Source organism: Bos indicus, chromosome 11, assembly GCF_029378745.1.
Source record: "Bos indicus isolate NIAB-ARS_2022 breed Sahiwal x Tharparkar chromosome 11, NIAB-ARS_B.indTharparkar_mat_pri_1.0, whole genome shotgun sequence".
In the NCBI taxonomy this organism is placed as follows: domain Eukaryota; kingdom Metazoa; phylum Chordata; class Mammalia; order Artiodactyla; family Bovidae; genus Bos; species Bos indicus.
In genome coordinates, this window is record NC_091770.1 from 1,854,567 (window position 1) to 1,879,967 (window position 25,401).

Here is a 25,401-nt window from a genome sequence, read left to right on the forward strand (position 1 = left end):
GATACAGACAATAAAAAATAAAACTAGACTTTAAGAAAATTAAAAAATTTTGCACCTCTCCCATCTGGAAATTCATGTGTACCCTTTAATCATATCCTTTTATACCAAAAGGCAGAAAGTCATAGCAACTTTTGATTTACAGTTATCAGCCCGAAGCCTAGTAACAACCAGACTTGCAACTGGCTCTGACGTGGGGTGGGGCAGTCCTGGGGGCCTGAGCCCTTAGCCAGTGGAGTCTTGACGTGACCTCCAGGTAGGTAGTGTCAGAACTGAGTTACACTGTAGGACATCCAGCTGGTGTTGCAGAGGACTGCTCGGGAAGGAAACACTCCCCCACTCCACCCCCACATCTGGTGTCAGAAGTGTGGGGAGTATGGCCATCGTGTGAGTAAAGGGGATACACAGGAGGGGAACTTGGCTTTGCCCCACTCAAAATGACAAAAGGACTCTCAGAATATCAGGAAAGAATGAATGAAAGAGCAAAAACATGGGTAAATAAAATGGGCTTTTCCTCTTCTTGAGTTTTGATATTATGCTTGATGGTTGAAGCAAAAGTATAATGAGTCTATGTGGTTCTCAGTGTAGGCAGAGGAAATTCTAAAACAATTATACAAACGGGAGGTAAAGGGATTTGAAGACAGGTAAGGTTCGTATACTTCACTCAAACTAGTACAAAGTCACCACCAGTAAAGTGATATAAGGTCATACCTAGTGTGTGCGCGCTAAGTCGCCTCAGTCCTGTCCAACTCTTTGCCACCCCATGGACTGTAGCCCGCCAGGCGCCTCTGGCCATGGGATTCTCCAGGCAAGAATACTGGAGTGGGCTGTCCTGCCCTCCTCCAGGGGATCTTCCCGACCCAGGGATTGAAGTGGTATCTCCTGCAGCTCCTGCACGGGTGGCAGATTCTTCACTGCTGCACTATTAATAATGCCTACAGCAACCACCCAAACATGGAGACAAAGAGGTTTACTAAAAACAGAATTTCTGGAGTCAAAAAGAACTAAGTCTGCATGTTTTCCTCAGCTTTCTAACTGTGTGTTACAGTCAAGTAACCATAACTTGACTGCACGTTATTTTTTATCAGGTCAGACTAGAAGCCCTGCCTCCCCAATTCATTTGAGTTTTACTAGTTTAAATAAATATTTGAAGTAGTTTTTAACTAAGACACATATGTAAAGTTCCTACCACAGTGACTGGTATGTATGACGCGCTCAATCAGTTACATCCGCATCATTTATTATTTGTAAATAAAGAAATGTAAGGTTGGCCTTTCCTTTTAAAAAACCCTGACAATCTCAAGCGTGAGAGGATGAGTCTCTCGCAGGTGCTGGAAGCACCCGGTGCCAGGCTGGCCGAGGCAGGAGGGAGGCCTACGTGGCAGCTCTCTTTAAACCTGACCACACAGAGCGCTTCATTCCCTGCACAGCCTTGACATCGTCCCAGTCCAATTTGATGTCCGGAACTTCATCTTCTGGCTCTGGATCCTTCCTCAAGGCCCCCTGTGGTGAGGCAACCACGATGGGCAGAGGGCCACATTCCTCCCGGAATTCCACAACATGGAGACTCTTCTTATCAGCCAGCTGTTGGTGAGTTTCCTGGGCACAACCAAGCGGAGAGAACACCAGGTTAGGTCGGTGAGGCTGGTCTAACGCGGTCTGCCCCTGATGTTCATCTGGCGTGGCAGAACTGTCTGGCTGATTAAAATGTAGCAACTCTAAGAGTTCATTAACTGAGGGTGATTATTACAGCAAGAAACGTGGCCCAGGTAACACAATATCAAGTTTATTAGCTAACTGAATATATGTAAGAGTGATTGAAAGTAAGATTTTACTTAAAAAAAAAAAAAAAGACACAAAACACAAAAAAATCTGAAGTCTTTAACCTAAAGAGCAGGAACTTCCTGTGGCTATCCTAAAGGTGACGGGCTGGGGGCAGAAGCATCCCACCCACCACCCCACCCCCAAGGGGCATGAAGAAAGGGCCTTGGCCTCTGGCCTCCTGTCTTCCTCACCCTTCCCGTCATGTGCCACACTGTGCCCCAGAATGAACTTGACTCTCACCATGCCCCTGCTCTAGCTGCCAATTTACAGGACACGCAGGGAGAGAGGATGTCAAGTATCCTCAGATATCCAGCACCAGACTGGGACGAACAACCCGATTTCGTCAACAACGAAAAACGTAAGAGAAAAAAGAAAACCGGAACTTACAGATTAAAAGTGATTTAAAAGACACAGCAAAGATTTTAAACGTATTGATCTTTTCTGCCATCTGATTCAAATAAACTATATAAAAAATGTTTTTTAATCTGACAAATGGATACATTTCTATGAATACTGACTAGATGTTTGATATTGAGTTACTGGTAATTTTTTAGGCATGATGGTAGTACTGTCTGGTATGTTTTAGTCCTTATCTTTTAGAGATACACGATGAGATATTTATGAGTGAGATACACCGATGTCTGAGATTTGGTCAGAATGACTGGGGTTGGCCGGGGGTGCGTGAGCGGCTAACTGCTGGTGTAACAGAGCCATGAGGACTCGTAACAGATGGCAGCCGTGAGTCTGCACCAGGTGAGTAAACTTGACAGGTGGTTTACAGATAGTATATTAAAACATCTAAAATGCTGCGAGAACGTACACCTTGTACTATTCTAATTCTGCATGCATTTGAAATTAGAAGAGAGAAGTGCAATTCATAAATAAATAAGTTGGAGTGTCTTAGAATCAGTGGTGTGTCGCTTACACTGGTGTCATTTTTTTTGAGTAGCACAATGCAACTTTTTATAGCTGATGCCATTTTAGAAGAGATGATACGTAGTCACTGTAGCCAAAGATTCAAAGTACTAACACAAAACAAAATATCATGTAAAAGAACAGGTCTGCTTGACCATAAATATAACCTAAAAACAAATATTTTAAGTTACATCAAACAATTAAGTCTCTAAAGTAAGTTTAAATTTAGAAGTGCTTTTGAAAGATGTTTTTAGATAGTACTAACACACAGCTGATCAAAAAAGTTCTTTTAGGCATAATTTTTCTTTCAATTAGTTTTCCTATTTTAAACAGTGACCGCTACAATTACTCCACGGATCACTTTATTCAGAAACAGCCAGAGCACTCTGTAACCCTGCCAAAGTCCTCAGCAAATGGAGGCCCGTGAATGCCTCTTGAACCCGGCTGTCTTTCTGCTCACTCAGCTCTGCTGAGGTCCACCCAGCCTTTCTTTCAAGGGACAAGCCAGCCCTGCAGAGCTGGAGGGGCCCCTGCAATGACAGCCCTTCCTCCCTGCCACTGGTGCGACGGTGAGCCCAGCCCAGGCTGAGGGGGTGAGCTCGGCAGGGGCCCAGCGGCCCCATCTATGTGGAGAAATAACCTGAACTATTGAATGCGCAGTTCCTACTGACTCAGATGTCCCCCTGAACAACCTCTTCAGGTGACATGAAACTTACTCGAAACCACTCCCGAGTGCAAGTGCCCAGGGGCCTTCACCCTAGTTCCAGTTGAAAGGACAGAATTAAGAAAGGGACTTTCTCTTTTTATTTAACATTTTTATGTTGTTGGAGTTTTCGAACAAACACATATTCTTTCCATAATAAAAGCAGATTATAATTACTGGCTTTTAAAAATACTTAATTTTAAAACTTCAAAAACCCATGCAGTTTTTTTCTAAAGGATGCTGCTGCTGCTGCTAAGTCGCTTCAGTTGTGTCCCACTCTGTGCGACCCCATAGATGGCAGCCCACCAGGCTCCCCCATCCCTGGGATTCTCTAGGCAAGAACACTGGAGTGGGTTGCCATTTCCTTCTCCAATGCATGAAAGTGAAAAGTCAAAGTGAAGTCGCTCAGTCGTGTCAGACTCTTAGTGACCCCATGGAGTGCAGCCTACCAGGCTCCTCCGTCCATGAGATTTTCCAGGCAAGAGTACTGGAGTGGGGTGCCATTGCCTTCTCCATTTAAAGGATAATCCTCATGAATTACCTCTTCAGTTGGATTAACTAACCTGATGCAGCCAGAGACAAAGAATGCATGGTCCTCAGGTGGCCCAAGAGCAACTCCAGGGCGGCCCAGGAGATGCTGGTCTCAGAGCACACCGCTTAAATACAAACTGGCTCTTCAGTTTCCGAGCGCAGGGTTGACTTACCTGGCGAGAGAGCCCCTGGAAGAGGCCCCGGGTGAGGCTGAGCATGTTGACGGAGCCAGAGACCTTGGCATACATGTCTTTGATGCCGATGAGCCGGCAGATGGTGGTGATGGCTCGGTGGCAGCGGAGGCCATAGCCTAGAAAGAGGAGAATCAAGTCAAACGCCTGCCCACTCGCCCACAATGCAGGTGGCGCCACCTGCTGGCCTCACATGGCTTCCAGCTCTGGGTTTACATGTTGGTTCACATTCTGGCTTCATCACTTCGCAGCTGGGTGACCTTTCACAACTTCCCGAACTTCAAGGAGGACACTGATTTAAATGAGATGCTATAAGGACTAAGTAAATAATATATATGTTTCTGGACTTCCCTGCTGGCTCAGTGGTGAAGAATCTGCCTGCTAATGCAGGGGCCATGGGTTTGATCTCTGGTCCAGGAAGATGCCCCATGCCTCGGAGCAATTAAGCCTATTCCCCACAACTCCTGACTGTGCGCACACCACAGCTAGAGAAAGCCCGTGAGGAGCAACAAAGACCCAGCACAACCAAAAACTAATTAAATGATTAATTTTAAAATACATATACCTATAAGTTTATTAAACACACGGATAAAAAATAGGGCTGTTAAGATTAACAGAGAGCCTGAAGTTTCTTGGCACCCCATGTCCATGTTAACTAGGGCTCACCAGACACATCTGTTCTCACCCTCCTTGAATGGTCAGCTGCACTGAATAGAGACATCATCCACTTCCTCCTTCTGGAAAAACTCTTGGCTTCAGTAACTCACCCTCCCCCAGACTGCCTCCTAGTTACTGGCCCGCCCTTCTCACCCCCATGCTGGCCTCTAAATCTCCCGTGGTTTCCTCTCCAGCCACTCACCCGACTCTTGGCCACCTGTAATCCCTTACCCATGTTGTTGCTGGTCAGTTGCTCAGTCATGTCCAACTCTTCATGACCCCATGGACTGCAGCCCACCAGGTCCCTCTGTCCATGCGACTCTCCAGGCAAGAACACTGGAGTGGGTTGCCATTTCCTTTTCCTGGGTAGCTTCCTGACCCAGGGATCGAACCCGCATTTCCTGCAGCTCCTGCATTGGCAGGCAGATTCTTTACCACTGCACCACTTGGGAAGTTCTCTAGCACTCTGATTAGCCAGGCATAAAACTCAGCACATACCTTAAAGCTGAGCTGAAAAATACAGCTTTAATCAGAAGACAGCAAAGATTTAAAAAAAAAAAAAAAAAGTAACTTCTGCAATTAAAACCAGCAGTCTTTCAAAAATCATTCAGATAAAGATGTATCCAAAGTAACATGTCTAACAAAAACATTAGGCAAGCCACAAATGCAAGCCATGGACACAGGAGCCTGGTGGGCTACAGTCCATGGGGTCGCAAAGAGTCGGACACAACTGAGCGACTTCACTTTCACTTTTCACTTTCATGCACTGGAGAAGGAAATGGCAACCTACTCCAGTATTCTTGCCAGGATAATCCCAAGGACAGGAGCCTGGTGGGCTGCCGTCTATGGGGTCGCACAGAGTCGGACACGACTAACGTGACTTAGCAATATATATTTTCAAATTATCTTGCAGATACATTTTTAAAAGATTTTTTTAAAGGAGGTAAAACTGATTTTAATAATGTATTTTATGAACCCAGTATGTCCAAAACATTATCATTTCAACATGTCATCAATACCATAATATTTTTGAGCTATTCCTTATCCTTTTTTTTTTTCTCATATGGAGCCTTTGAAATCTGGTGGTATGTGACACAGGGACTCCCAGAAGCCACCTTTCAAGTACTCAAAAGCCAAATGGGACAGCACAGGTTTAAACCTTAATGTCCAAGTGTTCAACTCAATACTTTTTCTAATGATAAATGTTTTTATTATCTGGCATATGAATGATTACTTATGATTTTGAAGCAGAAGGCAAGTTCAGGTGCACTAATATAATTGGTACTACATTTGATTTTTTTTTTTTCTTTCTTATTTCCATGCCATGGTTCTAGCAAAGTTGTATTAGAAGCTTTGGCATGAAAAATTTAAATACTGTGTATGTTCTATCTTCTGAACCAGACTTTTTAACATATTACCTAGAGTTATACAAAACCATTTTTACTGTAGAACCACAGGTGAAACGCACATCAGAATGTTTAAGAATTCTACTGCCTGAGTATACTGGGCATAACTGGCATAGCCCCATGACCCTAAACTCTGACTGCCTGCTCTTCCCAAGACAGGACGAAGGTCCGTCTCCAGATCCTCAGAGCCTGGTATAGCACCTGGCTCACCAAAGTTGTTCAATTCACACTTAATGATGAGAGTAAATTAAAGGAACTGAATATGCTATTGGAAAAGAACCATCTGTAGCATCCATCAGTGAATTCCCTACGAGTAACCAATGCTTTTGAAGAACTGATGCTTTTGAACTGTAGTCTTAGAAAAGACTTTGGAGAGTCCCTTGGGCAGCAAGGAGATCCACCAGTCCATCCTAAAGGAAATCAGTCCTGAATATTCATGGGAAGGACTGATGTTGAAGCTGAAACTCCAATACTTTGGCCACCTGATGCAAAGAACTGACTCATCAGGAAAAGACCCTGATGCTGGGATAGACTGAAGGTGGGGGGAGAAGGGTGACAGAGGCTGAGATGGCTGGATGGCATCACCGACTCAATGGACATGAGTTTCAGTAAACTCCAGGAGTTGGTGATGGACAGGGAAGCCTGGCGTGCTGCGATTCATGGGGTCGCAAAGAGTTGGACACGACTGAGCGACTGAACTGACTGACTGATTGAACCACTGTTCCCACTACAAACTCAACTACTTATCCAGTTGCTATTTCCTATTCATTAAGTGCTCTTCCCGCCTAGTTACCCCTGGAATGTGTTTGTAATCATATGAGTCTAAGTAGGTTGACGACTTTTTAAAAAAAAAAATCACTGAATTATACATTTAATTCATTTATTTTCTGTTGTGATTTGCAGTATGTGTGATGTCAGTTCCCCAAATGGGCATCAAACCTGAGCCCCCTGCATTGGAAGCCTGAGGTCTTAACCACTGGCCCACCAGGGAAGTCCTAAGGCTGACTGCTTTTTACTTCCCCAAAAACCTCAATCAACTTAAATCTAACTTAGGCCTGTCCATTTTGGTGTTTTCAAAATGAGTTCAGGCAAAGGTGAGCAAAAACAGGGGGCAGGATGAAACTGGTACAGTTTCTCTGCTTTCCCTCCAACACATCATAAGTTTTTAGTTACCTCTGGGTTGTTTCTTCATCTTGATATGTGTCCTTTTAAATGTTAAGGAAATATCGTGGTATACTGGAGGGTAAAAACAGAAACACAGGGTTAGGGGTACAGCTTTAATGCCCTTGCAAATACCACAAAGCAACCACCGCGACCCTAAGCAGCCATCATGCATCAGCCACGGATGAGTAACCAACTCTGATTTCACTCATTACTAACCTTCTCATGAGAGTAAGTTTGGTTCTACATTTTATATATTTATATGAAAGAAGGTAGTAACAGACAGAGAAACACAAAAATATCCACAGAGATATATTGCCACACATAAAGAAACAAGTATAAGCCTGAAAATTTTAAAAGAAAAGATTAACACTCACTGGTATGGTCTTCATATCGTTCTATATAATGCAAATAGTGAACGGCTCTATTCTTTGCCTGAAAGAAAGAAGGAAAATAATTTTCTTAAATCTCTTGTTGGGAATTTACATTTTCTCAGAGATTCAAAAAATACCTTTTATAAAATATTTTATTATGGAAAATTTCAAATTTACACCAAAATTTCAGTAGATGCTTCCAAGAGTCAAGGATTTAATTTTGAAAAAAAAAAATAAATAAAATAACATCACTACCACAGCCAAAAAAAACCCAAACTGAAACCAAATCAATAATTCCTTAATATCGTTTAACATTCCGTCAGTGTTCAAGCACTCGCCGCTGTCTCATAGCTCCGGTAAGCAATCACAAGGCTAATAGAAATGACGCAAGAACACAGGCCCTTCTGAAACTGCCTTTATGAGATCAGTAACTTTTGACAGTAAGTATTTTTCTGTGGTTCCCACGAAGTCTAGCACAGACATTATTGATCTTTTACTGTTAACAAAGAAAAAAATGTACATACTTTTCTGAAAGCATCTGCCCGTTCAGTGGCTTTCCCAATGGCAAAACCTTTTAAAGAAAAAGTAAAAATATTTGAGGTAGCAATTTCACTGCAAGAAATTTCCCCTATCAATATACTTGCAAAAGTACAATAAATGACATGTACAAGAAGCTCACTGTTGGGCTTCTCCGGTGGCTCAGTGGTAAATAATCTGCCTGCAGAACACACAGGCTTGATCCCTGATCTGGGCAGATCCCGCATGCGGTGGAGCAGCTGAGCCCGTGCACCACAACTACCGAGTCTGTTCTCTACAGCCCGGGAGCCACACCCGCTAAAGCCACGGCACCCAGAGCCCACGTTCTGCAGCGAGAAGCCACTGCAGTGAGGCGCTCATGCACTACAACTAGAGTACCCTGTTCAACACATGTAGCGCAAAGCCCGCGCAGCAACAGAGACCCAGGACGGCCAAAATAAACAAACAAACTCATTTCTACAGAAAATATATGGTGGTATAGGAACAAAGAATTTCTGGGAAGAAAAGTGAAAGTGAAGTTGCTCAGTTGTGTCCAACTCTTTGCGACCCCATGGACTGTAGCCTACCAGGCTCTCCGTCCATGGGATTCTCCAGGCAAGAGTACTGGAGTGGGTTACCATTTCCTTTGCCAGGGGATCTTCCCGACCCAGGGATCGAACCCGGGTCTCCCGCATTGGAGGCAGATGCTTTAACCTCTGAGCCACCAGGGAAGCCCAAGGAACTGTTAAAGAGTCGTTTCCTTTGGCAACATTCTATCTATAAGGTATTATAAATACCCGTTTTATAAGTGTCAGTATGGATGTAAATAGGCAGTTTTCCAGTTTTCTTCCCTTTACACATTCATGTATACATTTCAAAAACAGATGTTCATTGTGGAAACTCTACTGAAGAGTATCAAGAAGAAATTTGAAGAACTGGCAAATGTACTAATTAAACATTTTTAATCTTTTCAGTGTGTACTCTTCCAATCCTTATAGGCTTTTCTTTGCATATAAACATACTTTTTAAAAACTGGGATTATATCAGTCTTATATGAAGTGGTTTTTAGTTTGTCTCTTTGACCTAATGATTACTTTGTGAGAAATATCAATAACCTCAGATATGGAGATGACACCACCCTTATGGCAGAAAGTGAAGAGGAATTAAAAAGCCTCTTGATGAAAGTGAAAGAGGAAAGTGAAAAAGTTGGCTTAAAGCTCAACATTCAGAAAACGAAGATCATGGCATCTGGTCCCATCACTTCATGGGAAATAGATGGGGAAACAGTGTCAGACTTAATTTTTTGGGGCTCCAAAATCACTGCAGATGGTGACTGCAGCCATAAAATTAAAAGACGCTTATTCCTTGGAAGAAGTTATGACCAACCTAGATAGCATATTCAAAAGCAGAGACATTACTCTGCCAACAAAGGCCCGTCTAGTCAAGGCTATGGTTTTTCCAGTGGTCATGTATGGATGTGCGAGTTGGACTGTGAAGAAAGCTGAGCGCCGAAGAATTGATGCTTTTGAACTGTGGTACTGGAGAAGACTCTTGAGAGTCCCTTGGACTGCAAGGAGATCCAACCAGTCCATTCTGAAGGAGATCAGCCCTGGGATTTCTTCGGAAGGAATGATGCTAAAGCTCAAACTCCAGTACTCTGGCCACCTCATGCGAAGAGTTGACTCATTGGAAAAGACTCTGATGCTGGGAGGGATTGGGGGCAGGAGGAGAAGGAGACAGAGGATGAGATGGCTGGATGGCATCACTGACTCGATGGACGTGACTTTGAGTGAACTCCGGGAGATGATGGACAGGGAGGCCTGGCGTGCTGCGATTCATGGGGTTGCAAAGAGTCGGACACGACTGAGCGACTGAACTGAACTGAAGTGATTTCCCATAATTGTTTAATGGCTATAGCGTATCACAATGCTTGGTTACATATACTCTTCTGGTAACTGTGTCCCTATTGTGCAATATTTACTGTCTCTCTCCCCACCCCCAGTTTTTTTTTTTTTTACTATTATACATAATACAATCGTGTCTTAAGCCTTTTAAAATATTCACTGTCCTCATGGGAAAAAGCAGGTGTAGGAAGATCTCTCTTTTCCCTCTAAGGAATTACTTGGGTTCACCACAAGGTCTGTGAGCCTAAGCCACTAAAAGACAATCAGTGGGAAAAGCCTGAAGCCACTGAGTGCACAGCTGAGGGCAGGCCATGCCTGTCCCCCCCCCACCGCCAGCTCCTCATGTCCTCCCCCCACTCACCTGCGGCTCCTCTGCCGTTCCCCACAGCGACCAGGACACGGACGGATCTCTTCCTTCCCTCTTTGGCCGTCATGTTGAAAACATTTCTCACCTAGAGGACAAAATGGCCATAAATGTTACCCCTTAAGGAAATTCTGAAGTAGGGAACCAAAGGAACCTACATACACACACACACACACACACACACACACACACACACGGTGAACACACACATCGTCCCTCACTCCCACGAGCACAAACAGCACACTTCCTCCAAAGGAAACCACCATCTGGGCTCTTTCTTCAGGAGTAAAATGGAAATAGGACTTTCTCTTCTTATTTTACAAGCTGGTTAGACGATCTGACTGAGATAACTTTTAAAGAGATTTGAAACTGTAAAACACAGTCTATCTTATTTTAATGAAGGCACCACAAGAAAGAAAAAAAGCTGCTGATTCAACTTTAACACAGTTGGTAACTGACTGATTGACACATCCCAATAGCAGAGATGCTAAAATATGAAAAAGTGTGAATCTTACAAATGATAAAATGCAAGGTGCAGAACAATCAGCAAAGAAGTGGATCTCTATGGACTAGACTCAAAAGAAGACAGAAACTTCTGAAATACTGATTGTTATGCACTGTAGAAAAATCTACATTTGGGGGCATATTTATACATTCACCAAGAACTACAAAACTGTTAACTGCTTACGTGGTGGCCCCTTTCCCATAAAGTGAACTTAAAGAAAAAGGGAGCTCAAGCCCACTCTTGCGGATCCTCTTACTGGAAATCACCCCCACAGACAAAATTTCTTCAAAGGAACTAACTTTCACAAGGGGTATACCAGGACCCAAAGACGTAAAGTACTTGTAAATATAAACTTGAATGTAATTGACACTGAAGAAATAACGTACACAATCAATCACAAACTCAACACATTCCATATGGCATTTAACACCAAGTGTGAGCTCAAAGGGAAGTTACGGTTTTAGGAAATGCCCTGGAAAAAGTGATTGAAACTGACCTGATACAGACTTCAGTTTCAAGACCTTATAAGAAGCCCAGCAGAACCTTTCCCTAGCAAGAGCTGGACATTCACAGTAACTCCAAGCTTTCTACCCCTCCCCATGTCTCCCTCCAACCTCTGCTTCCTGAACTAAGTGTCAGATACAGCTGATCCCAAGAGAAATTGCTACTGCAACCTCTGCTTTAAGAAAGAGGAAATTTAATGCAATCTCCAAATTCTGGTATCAACAATACCACTGAAGTCACCTTGCGATGAGACCCTGATGAGCAGCCCCTCAAAAGGGCAGCAGTCAGAAGAGAACTGAAATTGAAGTTTCATCATTTCCTTACACAAAGCAGCCCTGTAGCTCAGAAAGTCACACATCAAAGGCTTTTCTTCACTGTTCCTCTTTCTGTATCCCCTCAATACCTACTAACCCAACTTCTCCAAAGGCTTAACTGGGTATTTAGTTCAGCATGCCTACCTCAAGTATCCTGGTATCGAAATCATCATACGTTTCTGCAGGGAGGAAAAAAACAGGAATATAGATAAACGCATCCATGTAATTAGTGTATGACAGCATTTTTTATCACTGGCACCATCACTGACTTTTCACTAAGAATCTCAGATATTTTGGTGCCACTCTCCAGGCCGCACCCTGGTCCTCATCACTACCAGAAACTCTTCCACCCCTAAATTCATAAACCTGGCCACCATCTTCCTGACTGCTTTCTCCTACCCCTCCAGCTCTCACTCAGTGACTCAAAGGTACGGTTCTTGGGGCTCGGCCAGCATCTCCAGACTCGTGACCACTGCTCCCCTTTCTCCATCACCCCTCTGGCCTTCCAGCCTCTCCCACTCAGTCAAGACACTACTGCCCACCACTTCCGCTAGGTCTCGTGAATGTCCTCAACTCGCTCACCTCTTCCCCCGTACACCACACCATCCAGGAGGCAATCAGTACAGCTGTCTGGCCACACCTGACCTGCTGGGCGCTACGACAGAGAAGTCAAAGCACGGCACACACTGGGGCCACTGAGAACTCATGGTCTCCAACTCAGCCGAGCCCTCTCTGCTGCCCGCGGGCCTTCTACATCCTTTTACTTAGGTCTCTCTCTTCTCACCACAGCAGCCATTTCAAACACTCCCTGTTCTTTTATTTTGACTATAGGAAATTAACATTCATAGACAACAAAACAACCAGCAAAATGTACGTTTATGTACCATTAGCTGGCTTCAGTGATTATCAACTCACGTCAATCTCCTTTCCTCTACATTCGGTCCAATTCCCACTCCACTGGGTAATTCTGAGGCCAGTCCCAGATACGTTATGTTTTCATCAACACACTCTGGTGGCCACACTCGTCCATGTTCCCGTCTCCTTCTCAAAGACTCAAGGAAGCCTCTGGAGAGACGACACTCACACAGTCAAAATACAGCTCACCTGACCCTGTCCGCTGCCCTTTCTTCTGTCACGAGTTCACCCATTTATCTACAGGCTAAACCTGGGCCCCCAGGAGGGACTTGAGCTCATGGGTTTCCCCCCCCATATCGTCATTCTCCCATGGGAAGTGTTCTTCTAAGTCCTCAGTGTGCTGGCTGAGTCTCTCCACCTCAACCTCTCCTCCCCTCTCTAAGCCAAACTTAAGAAAGCAGCCAAACTCTTGCCTACTTTCTCATCTCCTATTCGTAGACACGAACAAATTTTTCAGATGATTTTTACTTCTTTACATACTCAGGAAACAGTGGGGGAGATGACTTTGTTTTCTAATTTCATCTGATAAATATTATCAACTTTTATTTCATGTGTTCTTTTAGGATGCTTCATGACAACTATTTGGTTTCTTCTGTTATCAAAATAGCACTCCTAAGGCATGCTGCTCCATACCCCATGACCAACAGCACTTGGGAAACCACGTACTATGGGAGACGCGTAATAGGCGTAGTGCACACCACCACGCTCGAAGGCTCTGAGAAGCCACACAAGGAAGACACCAGAACCCAGTGCTTTGCATCCTATCTGTGGAATACTTCTTGGTTTACAGGCCTCTAGTGTTTCATAAAATACAGTTGGTTAACAATGTGAAGTTATTCCAGTGATATTCAGATTCTGTATTAGAAAAGGGCAGTCTAAACAGAGGAGTAACTAGAAGCATATTAAAGAATTCCAGAAACTAGGAGTGCCCTCTCCATCACGACGTAAGTGAAACCAGGACTCTGCTACCTCCATTGGGACCGGGGTCAGGGGGGCCAAGACTGATGCCGCCCCACGAGTTTCCGCTCCATCCTCGCTCCCGTTTAACCTTCATCTTCCTCTTCCGGTCCCACTCTTCTCTCTGTTGGACCATATCGGCCTCCACCTTTTCTTGCTCTTCCTTGCTTCTTTGAGTGATGGTCTGTATAGCTCCACTTTTCATAAGTGGGGCATTCAGACCAGGCCATAGGAAGCCACGACGCCCTGAAGGTTTAAAAACACACAGAAATAATTCTTTTAAAAGCATTCGTTTCTTGAGTATTAAAATGCCAGGCAGTGGGCATACAGATAGATACTGCTGGTGGGAGCTTATACTAACATACTCACTTACAGGCCACTTGGCACCGTCTACTAAAATTTTAAACATACCCATGGAAACAGCCAATAATTCCACTTAACGGTACGGCCTAGAGACACACTGCCCCTCGGTTATGCAGCATACGTGTGCTTGGACAAGGATGTCCACTCAAGTGTTATTTGTCAAGCCCAAAAAGAGAGACAATCAAACTGTCTAGCAATATTGAAACAGCAAAATGAACTATGGCATATCCAACCTATGAAATATGCTGCATTCAACTCAAAGAATAAGGCAGCCCTGTAGGTTCTGATATGGAATAATTTCTAAGACCTATTATTGAGTGAAAAAAAAGTGAAGTATAAGAGAATATGTACCGTGTGATATAATCTAATGATTTTTAAAAGAAAATGTATATTCCTCTTAGGGTTTTTATGTATACAAAAGCATTAGAAATGTCAGAAGGATTGTTAATCGGTTATAACCCAATACAAAATAAAGTTTAAATTAAAAAAAAAAAGAAAATGTCAGAAGGAAACATCAAAATGAAATCAGTGGTTTCCTTAGCAGAGGCAACTGGGATTGAAGAAAATAAAAAAGGCACCAAGGGACTTCCCTGGCGGTCGAGCAATTAAGACTCCTCACTTTGAATTCAGGGGACCCCCAGTCCGTGAACTAAGACTCCCACATACTTGTTTTTGTAAATAAAGTTTTATTGGAACATAGCTGTGCCCATTTGGTTATGTATTACCTATAGCTGCTCCTCTGCTACAACAGCAGAGTTGAATGGTTGTAACAGGGACCATGTGGCTCACAAGGCTGAAAATACTTACTTCTTGACCCTTAGCAGAGAAAATTCTAATTTTCTACCACTGAACTGTAAATTCTTTGAGCACAGGGCCTTTCGCAGCAGATGCCACACAAGGGCACTTAAGGCCTGTGGAATGAATAACTCAATGAATGAATCTCTTTTTATGAGATTTTCTTCCCCTGAATCATGGGGCAATGAGCCATTTGGCTGGACTCTAAAACCACATTTCCTAATGTCCTTCATTAGAAATGTTTTGATGTTTCTAGTTCATAAAACATCTATAAAGTTTTGGAGAGAAAAAAAAAATCTTAGCACAATAGCTGTTTTTACAAGTAAGTTTACCTTCGCCGATGATCTGACCCCTGTTCAAATCCTTCCTTCTTTTTCTCTTGGTTCTTTTGCCTCTTCCTTTTCTTGCTCCAGCTCCGGTTTCTGCTAAAGCACCTTTCCATAGCTCATCTGCTGTCACTGTAAAGAGACAGGTGTTACAGAATTTCTTCAAGCAGTGGTTCAGGGCCTACTGATTTATTCCTGTTGAGTAAAAAGGGCTGGAAGAAGCGGGGTCATCTGCATCATTGCAGCAATGAAAGCAAAATTAAAACATCCTTTGCACATTCCACATGATTTCCATTTGAAAAGCCCAAGATTTGTTGCTACTCCTTTTACAGAGTATGGCCTCCCCAGCACAAAAGACAACCAACATTTATATCCCCGTTACTTTCCTATAGATGTGTCTCCTGAACATTTTATCACCTATGCGACATCCACTGTAACTGTTGAGATAATCAATAACTAGCCTTCCCAATACAGGTCTCTTAGCCCAAAGAACCAACTCTGCAATTTGAACCCACAAATCTTAATCATTTATTTGTCTGCTCTATTCTGAAAATGCCCTATACGTCTGTATATCCTTCAAAACAAGATGCCCAAATTCGTCTTCAACTCTAATGAAAACCTAACCATTCTTGGGAAAGAATGAGCATGTATGGGGTCTGACAGTTAATCCTTGCACATGCCTGTATGTACTCCTTAGATGATTATCTTTTACTTTAATGTACAGACCCCGAAACCACTGATTTGTTTCCATCTGTGAATTTCTAGGCTCCCCCAATCTTTCCTGCCATACATTGCAGAGCATTTTCCCCTCTGTACTTGTGGAACATTCAGATTCTTTACTTCTGACTGCTTCTGAATTTACTGGTATAGCCAGGTTGTTTATTAGATTTAAATGGTCTCCACAAGGACTCTGCCTTTCACGTTATCACCAACTGATTTTATGACAACCAATTATTCCATTACCAATTTAATAAAGAATCAGAACCATACAAACATTGTACTAGTCAAAAATCTAAGACACATATATCTACATGCCTGAAACCTAAACACATTCTAGAAGTCAAATGAGTATCTTCATTTTCCTTTTCTTATGAGCCCTTAGGCTTTAAAGGTTCTACCTGCTTGCTTCCTGAAAGGCCTTACACTTTGATCCTTTGGTTTGATAACATGAAAAGGGGAAAATGTTTGGGATTTACAGTATTTTTTAATGTTTTGCATCTATAGAGTACCCTGTTTTTCAAAATACACATATTATTAGAACTAATCTTTGTAACTGAAGCTCAGAAAAATAGGTCAGTTTCCACATCACATGCTGCTTTGTGTATTCTTGATCAAAGCAAACTTTAGATTGACACTAATTCATTTAAGAGAACCACAGGTTTGAAATAAAATTACCAACCTCAAGCTATACTCGCACTAAACACTGACTTTCTTTCTTTATTCCTTAAAAAGGATGCTATCTATAAATGCCATCAAAAACTTGAAAGTTCACAGTGCAAGCACTTTTAATGGAGATAAATCTGGATTCCAGAAAAACATCTACTTCTGCTTCACTGACTATGCTAAAGCCTTTGACTGAGAGGATCACAACAATGTGGAAAATTCTTCAAGAAATGGGAATACCAGACCACCCGACCTGCCTCCTGAGAAACCTGTATGCAGGTTAAGAAGCAACAGTAAGAACAGGACATGGAATAACAGACTGGTTGCAAATTGGAAAAGCAGTACATCAAGGCTGTATATTGTCAACCCTGCTTATTTAATGTACATCATGCAAAATGCCGGGCTGAATGAAGCACAAGCTGGAATCAAGATTGCTGGGAGAAGTATCAATAAACTTGGACAAGCAGATGACACCACCCTTATGGCAGGAAGCAAAGAGGAACTAAAGAGCCTCTTGATGAAGGCGAAAGAGGAGAGAGAACGTTGGCTTAAAACTCAACATTCAAAAAACGAAGATCATGGCATCTAGTCCCATCACTTCATGGGAAATAGATGGGGAAACACTGCAAACAGTGACAGACTTTCTTTTCTTGGGTTCCAAAATCACTGCAGATGGTGACTGCAGCCATGAAATTAAAAGACGCTTGTTCCTTGGAAGAAAAGCTATGACCAACCTAGATAGCATATTAAAAAGCAGAGACATTACTTTGCCAACAAAGGTCCATCTAGTCAAAGCTATGGTTTTTCCAGTAGTCATGTATGGATGTGAGAGTTGGACCATAAAGAAGGCTGAGCACCAAACAACTGATGCTTTTGAACTATGGTGCTGGAGAAGACCCTTGAGAGTCCCTTGGACTGCAAGGAGATCAAACCAGTCAATCCTAAAGGAAATCAGTCCTGAATATTCATTGGAAGGACTGATGCTGAAGTTCCAATATTTTGGCCACTCAGATGCTGGGAAAGACTGAAGGCAGGAGGAGAAGGGGACGACAGAGGATGAGATGGTTGGATGGCATCACCGACTCAATGCTCAATGGTTTTGAGCAAGCTCTGGGAGTTGGTGATGGACAGGGAAGCCTGACACGCTGCAGTCCATGGGATCGCCCGACACGACTGAGCGACTGAACAATACAAGAACAATCTGGATTTGTCCCCAGACCACTGCAACAAAGTGACTAGCACAACCAAGTGAGTCACACAAATTTTTGGTCTCCAAGTGCATACAAAAGTTATGTTTACACTATACCACAGTCTTTAGCATGCAATAGCATTATTTCTAAAAGCACTGTGTCTAAAACATTATGCCTAAAACAACAGTATACACTTTAATTTAAAAAAAATTCTATTGCTAAAATGTTCATCTTTAGCAAGTCAAAGTAGCAACATCAAAGATTACTGATCTCCTATCACCATATCAAATATAATAATAACTAAAAAGTTTGAAATGTTGCAAGAATTACCAGAATATGACACAAAGACACGAAGTGAGCAAAGCGTGTTGGAAAAAACGGTGCAGACAGATTTGTTCAACACAGGGTTGCCACAAATCTTAAATGTGCAAAAAATGCAATATCCTCAAAACACAATAAAGCAAAGTGCAATAAAACGAGGTATGCCTGTACGTCATATATTAACCTCTGAAGTGTAAATTCGTTTAAGGAGAAGAAAAAGAAGAAAAATTAAGATACCAAAGCACCTCTTCTTTTCCTGTTTCATGAAATGGGAAGTTGGTGGCCAGACTACGTACGTTTAGTGAAGAAACTATAGGATCTGTACTGCTGGGCCGTCACGTTCCCGGGAGCAGGAGTGCAGCACTGTGTCTGCAGCGCGGGGCCCAAGTGGGTAGAACGGCAGCGGCCTCTGGCTCCTGCAGATGACGAAGGGCCTGTAGGCAGACAAGAGCAAAACTGCGTTAGACTCCACGCCTGCGCAGAGACACTGCCAACGCCACAAATTAACTCTTACTTATAAAAACAAGCCACTAAAATGCTGAACTTTTAAGAATCGTATTTGGAGGACAGTCTTTCTTTAAAAAATAAAAGCAAACTTTTGGACGCTGGCTCAGATGACACAGGGAGATCTCTCTGGACCTGTCAGCTTTATTGAGTAAATGGTTCAGTTAAAAGTAAATAGAAACCCGTGGCTTTTCATTTTAAATAAATTCAGGTCTTCAACAATCACTCTAAATCCCATTACATTGGACACATTTTAGTTTTTCTTTTAACCCCCTCAATCTTCAACAAAATACCAAGTACACATTAATTTATTCTTGCTGTTTAATGTTGCAATCCTTGAAATACTCAGCTCAGCTCAGTCACTCACTCATAACCGACTCTTACAACCCCATGGACTGTAGCCTGCCAGGCTCCTCTGTCCATGGGATTTAGATCGCATAGAAACTGTGCTTGCGTCTATGCTCAGAAAAAGCAGACATGCGGCTTAGTTAAATCTTCAATTAGCATAACGATGTTAACAGGGAAAAGAATAATATACACTATCTATTTGGAAATATAACCAGGTAGAAGTTAAAACAAAGTGTCACTGGAAAATGAGAAGGCCTAGCAAAGGGAAATGGTTTTAAGGTAAAAACCTTTTGGTATTCCTTGGAAGTGTAGTATTTTAAGATAACAATCTTCAAAGCAGGAACTACTCTGCTCATTTTATATACAAGGCAACTGAGGGTGTCGTTTGGTCATGGTCGCACAGGCAGAAAAAGTGGAGGAGAACTGTCTCTTCATTCCACCAGTCATTACTTTCCTTGCCCCAGACCTCCTGTGGGACTGTCCCCTCAGCAAGAGTGCTGCTTTCTGGCCTTCCTCACAGATCCCTTCTCCAGGCCCTGTATCAGCTCAGGCTGGGGCACTGCCTGAGTCAGAGTCGAGGGCCGAGTACGTCGTTTATGACTGAACGCATCACCCGAACAACAAAGACACAAACGCAGGAGGAGCCAGGCGCTCCAGACTGCTTGCCGGACCACCTGAACAAGCGCAGAGGCATCCCAACTGCAGGGCTGACAAGACGAAAGGAAGAAGACTAACGGCAAGTCCAGCACGGAGCGGACACAGTGAGCTTTCAACTCTGCCCTAACCAGAGACCATGCGGAGGAGGCAGGATTTAACTGGCCATAAGCATGACATGACATTCCCAGGTGGCTTGCTCAGCTGTCAAGAACCCGCCTGCCAATGCAGGAGACGGGAGGTCAATCCCTGAGTCGGGACGATCCCCTGGAGAAGGAATGGCAACCCACTGCAGTATTCTTGCCTGGGAAATCCCATGGACAGAGGAGCCTGGCAGGCTACGCTTCATAGGGTCACAAAGAGGTAAGGTTCGTATACGTCACTCAAACTAGTACAAAGTCAACACCAGTAAGTGATGTAGGTATAATGTAATACCTAGTGTGTGCACGCTAAGTCGCCTCAGTCCTGTCCAACTCTTTGCCACCCCATGGACTGTAGCCTGCCAGGCTCCTCTGTCCATGGGATTTCCCAGGCAAGAATACTGGAGTGGGTTGCCATTCCTTCTCCAGGGGATCTTCCGACTCAGGGATTGACCTCCCATCTCCTGCACTGGCAGGCGGGTCCCTTACAACTGAGCAAGCCACCCGGGAATATCATGGTATGCTTATGGTCAGTGCTCAGAGTCAGACACAACTTGGTGACTGAACAACAACAACAAAGCATAACATGGGCTTGGCAAGCGCCGGCCTCTTCCTTTTGGAAAGTGAGTCAAGAGAGGGCCTGGCACCATCAGGAAAGAACAAAAACCTTCTGCAAACACTGTGTTTCAAGGAGGTGTCACAATATTCAAAATACCTCAGAACCCAGTCCTGCCATTACTGGCTGTGTGACCTTAAGCAAGTCACTTAGCCTCTAAGAGACTCATTTTAGCATCTGTAAAATGGGAATAACAACTCCGTCACTAAAAACTGGTGTGAGGATTAACCAAGATAACATACTATTAACCTGACACACAAATCATTGTTCAATAAATTGTGGCTATTACATCTTAGACCTTGAATTATAACTGCCATTATCATTAAAAATTTGAAAAATACTCTTTAGACCTTACCCATTTCTATTATAAAGAATGTACTTCATTTACATTTTAGAAACTACACAAAGTACTCTTAAGTATCAGATCTTAGAAGAAAAGGTTGTTAGATAAATAATCTCACCATTGCTGGGAACAGCTTTCAACGCCCAAATGGAAGCTGTTGGAAAGGTGTTTAGGTAAAGCTGCCTGGACCATAAACGACCTGTAAATTAAAACAAAAACAAAGGTTAAGATGTATTTCTACATTAAAAGGAACATTTTTAACACCTAAGGAATAGCAACATCTATAGTATAAAAGAACCAAAACAAGTAAATGAAGAGTTTCTGGGCACCATGACCACTTGCCCAAGTAGACGACATCACATCACACTGGCTGCTTCACACTCACACCTGACCTGTTACCAAGCCTCACACCTTCTCCTCAAAAAAAGGCATTCGTTAACCATCAGGCAAGTGCAAATCAAAACTACAAATTTATACCACGTCACATCCACTAGGATCACTGTGGTTAAAAATACAGAAAATAAGTGTTGACAAGGATGTAGAGAAATAAAGATCCTCATGCTGGTGGGAACGTAAAAGGTGCGGCTACTTTACCACAGTCTAGCAGTTCCTCAAAAAGGGAAACATGGAGTCTCCACTCAATCAAGCAATTCCACTCCCAGGTACATACACATGAGAAATGAAAATAGACACAAGGACACTGCACACAAATACCTACAGCAACACTACACGTAATAGCCAAAAGGCAGAAACAACCCACATGCTCAAGTGATGATGGATAAACAAAAACGTGGTACATACACAAAATAGAGTATTATTCTGCCATAAGAAGGAAGTACTGATTTATGCTACAATATGGACAAATCTGAAAAACACTATGTTAAATGAAACAAGACAGTCAAAAAAGATCATGTATTACATGATTTCATTTATACGAAACATCCAGAACATGCAAACAATAGAGAAAAAAAGTAAATTAGTGGTTTCTGGGGGCTGGGGGAATACGGAACTGGGGGACATGATAGGTAAGGTTCTTTTTAAACATTACCTTTAATGTTCTTTAAAACATTAAAATGTTTTAAAATTGATTATGGGGATGGTTACACAGCTCTGTTAGTCAGTCAGTTCAGTCACTCAGTCCTGTCAGACTCTTTGTGATCCCATAGACGGCAGCACACCAGGCCGCCCTGTCCATCACCAACTCCTGGAGTCCACCCAAACTCATGTCCACTGAGTCCGTGATGTCATCCAACCATCTTATCCTCTGTCATCCCCTTCTCCTCTTGCCCTCAATCTTTCCCAGCATCAGGGAATGAAAAGTCAATGAAAAGTTAAATGAGTCAACTCTTCGCATCAGGTGGCCAAAGTATTGGAGTTTCAGCTTCAACATCCGTCCTTCCAATGAACACCCAGGACTGATTTCCCTCAGGATGGACTGGTTGGATCTCCTTGCAGTCCAAGGGACTCTCAAGAGCGTTCTCCAAAACCATAGTTCAAAAGCATCAATTCTTCGGCACTCAGCTTTCTTTATAGTCCAACTCTCATATCCATACATGACCACTGGAAAAACCAGAGCCTTGACTAGACGGACTTTTGTTGACAAAGTAATGTCTCTGCTTTTAAACATGCTGTCTAGGTTGGTCATAACCTTCCTTCCAAGGAGTAAGCGTCTTTTAATTTCATGGCTGCAATCACCATCTGCAGTGATTTTGGAGCCCAGAAAAATTAAGTCTGACACTGTTTCCACCTGTTTCCCCATCTATTTCCCATGAAGTGATGGGACTGAACGCCATGATCTTAGTTTGCTGACTACTGAGCTTTAGGCCAACTTTTTCACTTCTCTTTCACTTTCATCAAGAGGCTCTTTAGTTCTTCTTCACTTTCTGCCATAAGGGTGGTGTCATCTGCATATCTGAGGTTATTGATATTTCTCCCTGCAATCTTGATTCCAGCTTGTGCTTCTTCCAGCCCAGCTTTCTCATGATGTACTCTACATAGAAGTTAAATAAGCAGGGTGACAATATACAGCCTTGACGTACTCCTTTTCCTATTTGGAACCAGTCTGCTGTTCCATGTCCAGTTCTAACTGTTGCTTCCTGACCTGCATACAGATTTCTCAAGAGGCAGGTCAGGTGGTCTGGTCTCCCATCTCTTTAAGAATTTTCCCAGTTTATTGTAATCCACACAGTCAAAGACTTTGGCATAGTCAATAAAGCAGAAATAGATGTTTTTCCAGAACTCTCTTGCTTTTTCCATGATCCAGTGTGATGTTGGCGATTTGATCTCTGGTTCCTCTGCCTTTTCTAAAACCAGCTTGAACATCTGGAAGTTCACGGTTCACATATTGCCGAAGCCTGGCTTGGAGAATTTTGAGCATTACTTTACTAGCGTGTGAGATGAGTCCAATTGTGCGGTAGTTTGAACATTCTTTGGCATTGCCTTTCTTTGGGATTGGAATGAAAACCGACCTTTTCCAATCCTGTGGCCACTGCTGAGTTTTCCAAATTTGCTGGCATATTGAGTGCAGCACTTTCATAGCATCACCTTTTAGGATTTGAAATAGCTCAAATGGAATTCCATCACTTCCACTAGTTTTGTTTGTAATGATGCTTCCTAAGGCCCACTTGACTTCACATTCCAGGATGTCTGGCTCTAGGTGAGTGATCACACCATCATGATTATCTGAGTCGTGAAGATCTTTTTTGCACAGCTCTGTAAATATACTAAAAACCACTGAACTGTATAGTTTGAGAAGGTGAATCATATAGTGTGTAAGTTACATCCCAATAAAACCACTATCAAAAAAAAATTTATACACTAGAAAAAGAAAGAAAAAGGCTCTGGAACCAGCTGGTATGGCTGCAAAAATCTGACGTCCTTCCAGTCTAACCTTGAACAAGTTTCTCAACTTGTGTGCCCTAATTCCCTAATCTGTAAAATGGGAATGTAAAGGTATCTATCTCATAAAGACATTGAGAAGATGAAGGAAAAAAGCATAAAGAACTTAAGACAGACCCTGCTACACATAAGAACTCACGGAAGAAAGCTGCAGATGCTAGGTGCTATTTGAACAGGGCTTTGAAAAAAGAGGAGGTGGTCACAAACATAAACAAAAGTAAAAATATTTCTCAGGTCAGATTTTCCGACAAAGGATTTCAGGTCAAGTTTCCTAACAAAACAAGTTACAAAAAAGAACTTTCCTATTTTCACAGATCTTTAGATTTCAGAATTACGAATGCTGGATTGCAGGTTTTAGAGCGATCAGCGGTCAGGTCAATGGTATACTGGTTCCTAGAGATAAACGTTGCGCTGGAGGATAGTAGGCTGCTTCTCCTCGGGCTGCAAAAACGAACATGGGGTGCGGGACAATACCAACATCCTTCTTTTTAATAAAGAGTATTGATCAGCCCGAAATCTAAAATAACTGACACTAATCCTATCCGACTCAAGCTGGAGGACAGCCTATTTCCCTTTCGAGCTTCTCTGGCCTCGATCTACCCACAAGTCGCGCCGGCGGGGAAGGCGATGATGGCTTGCAACTATCCTCCTCACTTAGCCGAGCATGCACAAGCCGCCTGGTGAACTGGAAGGGACCCTGGACCGCGTCCAGTCCATCCTCACTTTACACACCCATGCCCTGTGCGAACGCACGCAAGGTCACACAGCAGACCCCAATGAGCCGGTAAACCGGCGCGAGGGGCCCGGAGCTGCGGCTTCTTGCTTTTTCCCGCCCGGGCGAATGCAGGCCCCGGGAGAGCCGCCCCCACCCCCGCTCCCGCTCGGCTCAAAGCTCCGGGTCCCAGCGTCCCAGCTCTCACCCGCCGAAGCGCCACACAGAGCAGGGAGGAAGCCCGCAGCGCGTACTGCCGCCGCCATGGTGGAGGCCCACGAGCGCCTCCGGCCGAGCAGCCTTCCTACCGCCTGTCGTGACTGCTCTCCATCCACCGGCCGCGGACCTCGGCCCGAGACTGAATCCCCAGGGTCCGGGGGCCGCGCCGCAGCGCAGGCCCGAGTGAGGGGGTGTCCGGACAGGCAGCGGGGTGGGATGAATCCAGCCTCGCCGCGGACAGCCCCCGCGGGGTCCTCGCGTTAGGACCCAGGGGCGGGGCTTGGGCCGGCCGCCGGGGTGGGCGGGGCTTGCCGCCGGGGTGGGCGGGGCTGGCGCGCTGTCTTCCCCGGCGGGACGCTCGGGATCTAAAGAGCCGCGAGCGCGTGTACCGCTGACAGAATCCTCTCACTGAATGAAGCTGATGCTGTGGACTCTCCCCAAACAGAAATGAGAGGTACGGACGAGCACGGAGCGGGGTCTAAGTGAAGATCGAAGCGGGGTCTAAGTGAAGATCGAAGCGGGGAATGGTGCACACGGAAGAATAAAAAAGCCGTTCATAGCCAACTCCAGTAACGCTCTGGATTTGGGAGAAGCTCTGCGGGCGATGAAGAAGAATCCATATCCAGAGTGTCAGAACAAGGGGCTGCTTCTTCCTTAGTAGAACTGGCCCGATGTGGTCAATCTGCAACAGGTTAGCTGACTGATCCTTCGGCGTGTTCTGTCATATTGAGGGCCAGTGTCGGTCTCTGCTGTTAGAATAGTGAACGCTCGGCAGTGGCTATATTGGCCCTAGTAAGTGAAAGTCTGTGTTGTTGAGCTCAAACATAACTTCCATCCCTAGTGCATTGCCC

At 43.8% G+C, this 25,401-nt stretch overlaps 1 protein-coding gene across 1 annotated transcript; it reads right to left on the reverse strand.

Moving 5' to 3' along the window:
• Positions 1-1,216: 1,216 nt before the first annotated feature.
• On the reverse strand, positions 1,217-24,813 carry MRPS5 (mitochondrial ribosomal protein S5). Its single transcript, XM_070798181.1, has 12 exons — positions 24,540-24,813; positions 20,840-20,920; positions 18,413-18,550; positions 15,229-15,354; positions 13,751-13,984; positions 12,011-12,045; positions 10,541-10,631; positions 8,284-8,330; positions 7,763-7,820; positions 7,398-7,460; positions 4,144-4,280; positions 1,217-1,596 (listed from the first exon to the last, which is right to left on the reverse strand). The coding sequence occupies exons 1-12, from the start codon at positions 24,595-24,597 to the stop codon at positions 1,372-1,374; spliced, it is 1,293 nt and encodes a 430-aa protein (XP_070654282.1). The 5' UTR covers positions 24,598-24,813; the 3' UTR covers positions 1,217-1,371.
• Positions 24,814-25,401: the final 588 nt, after the last annotated feature.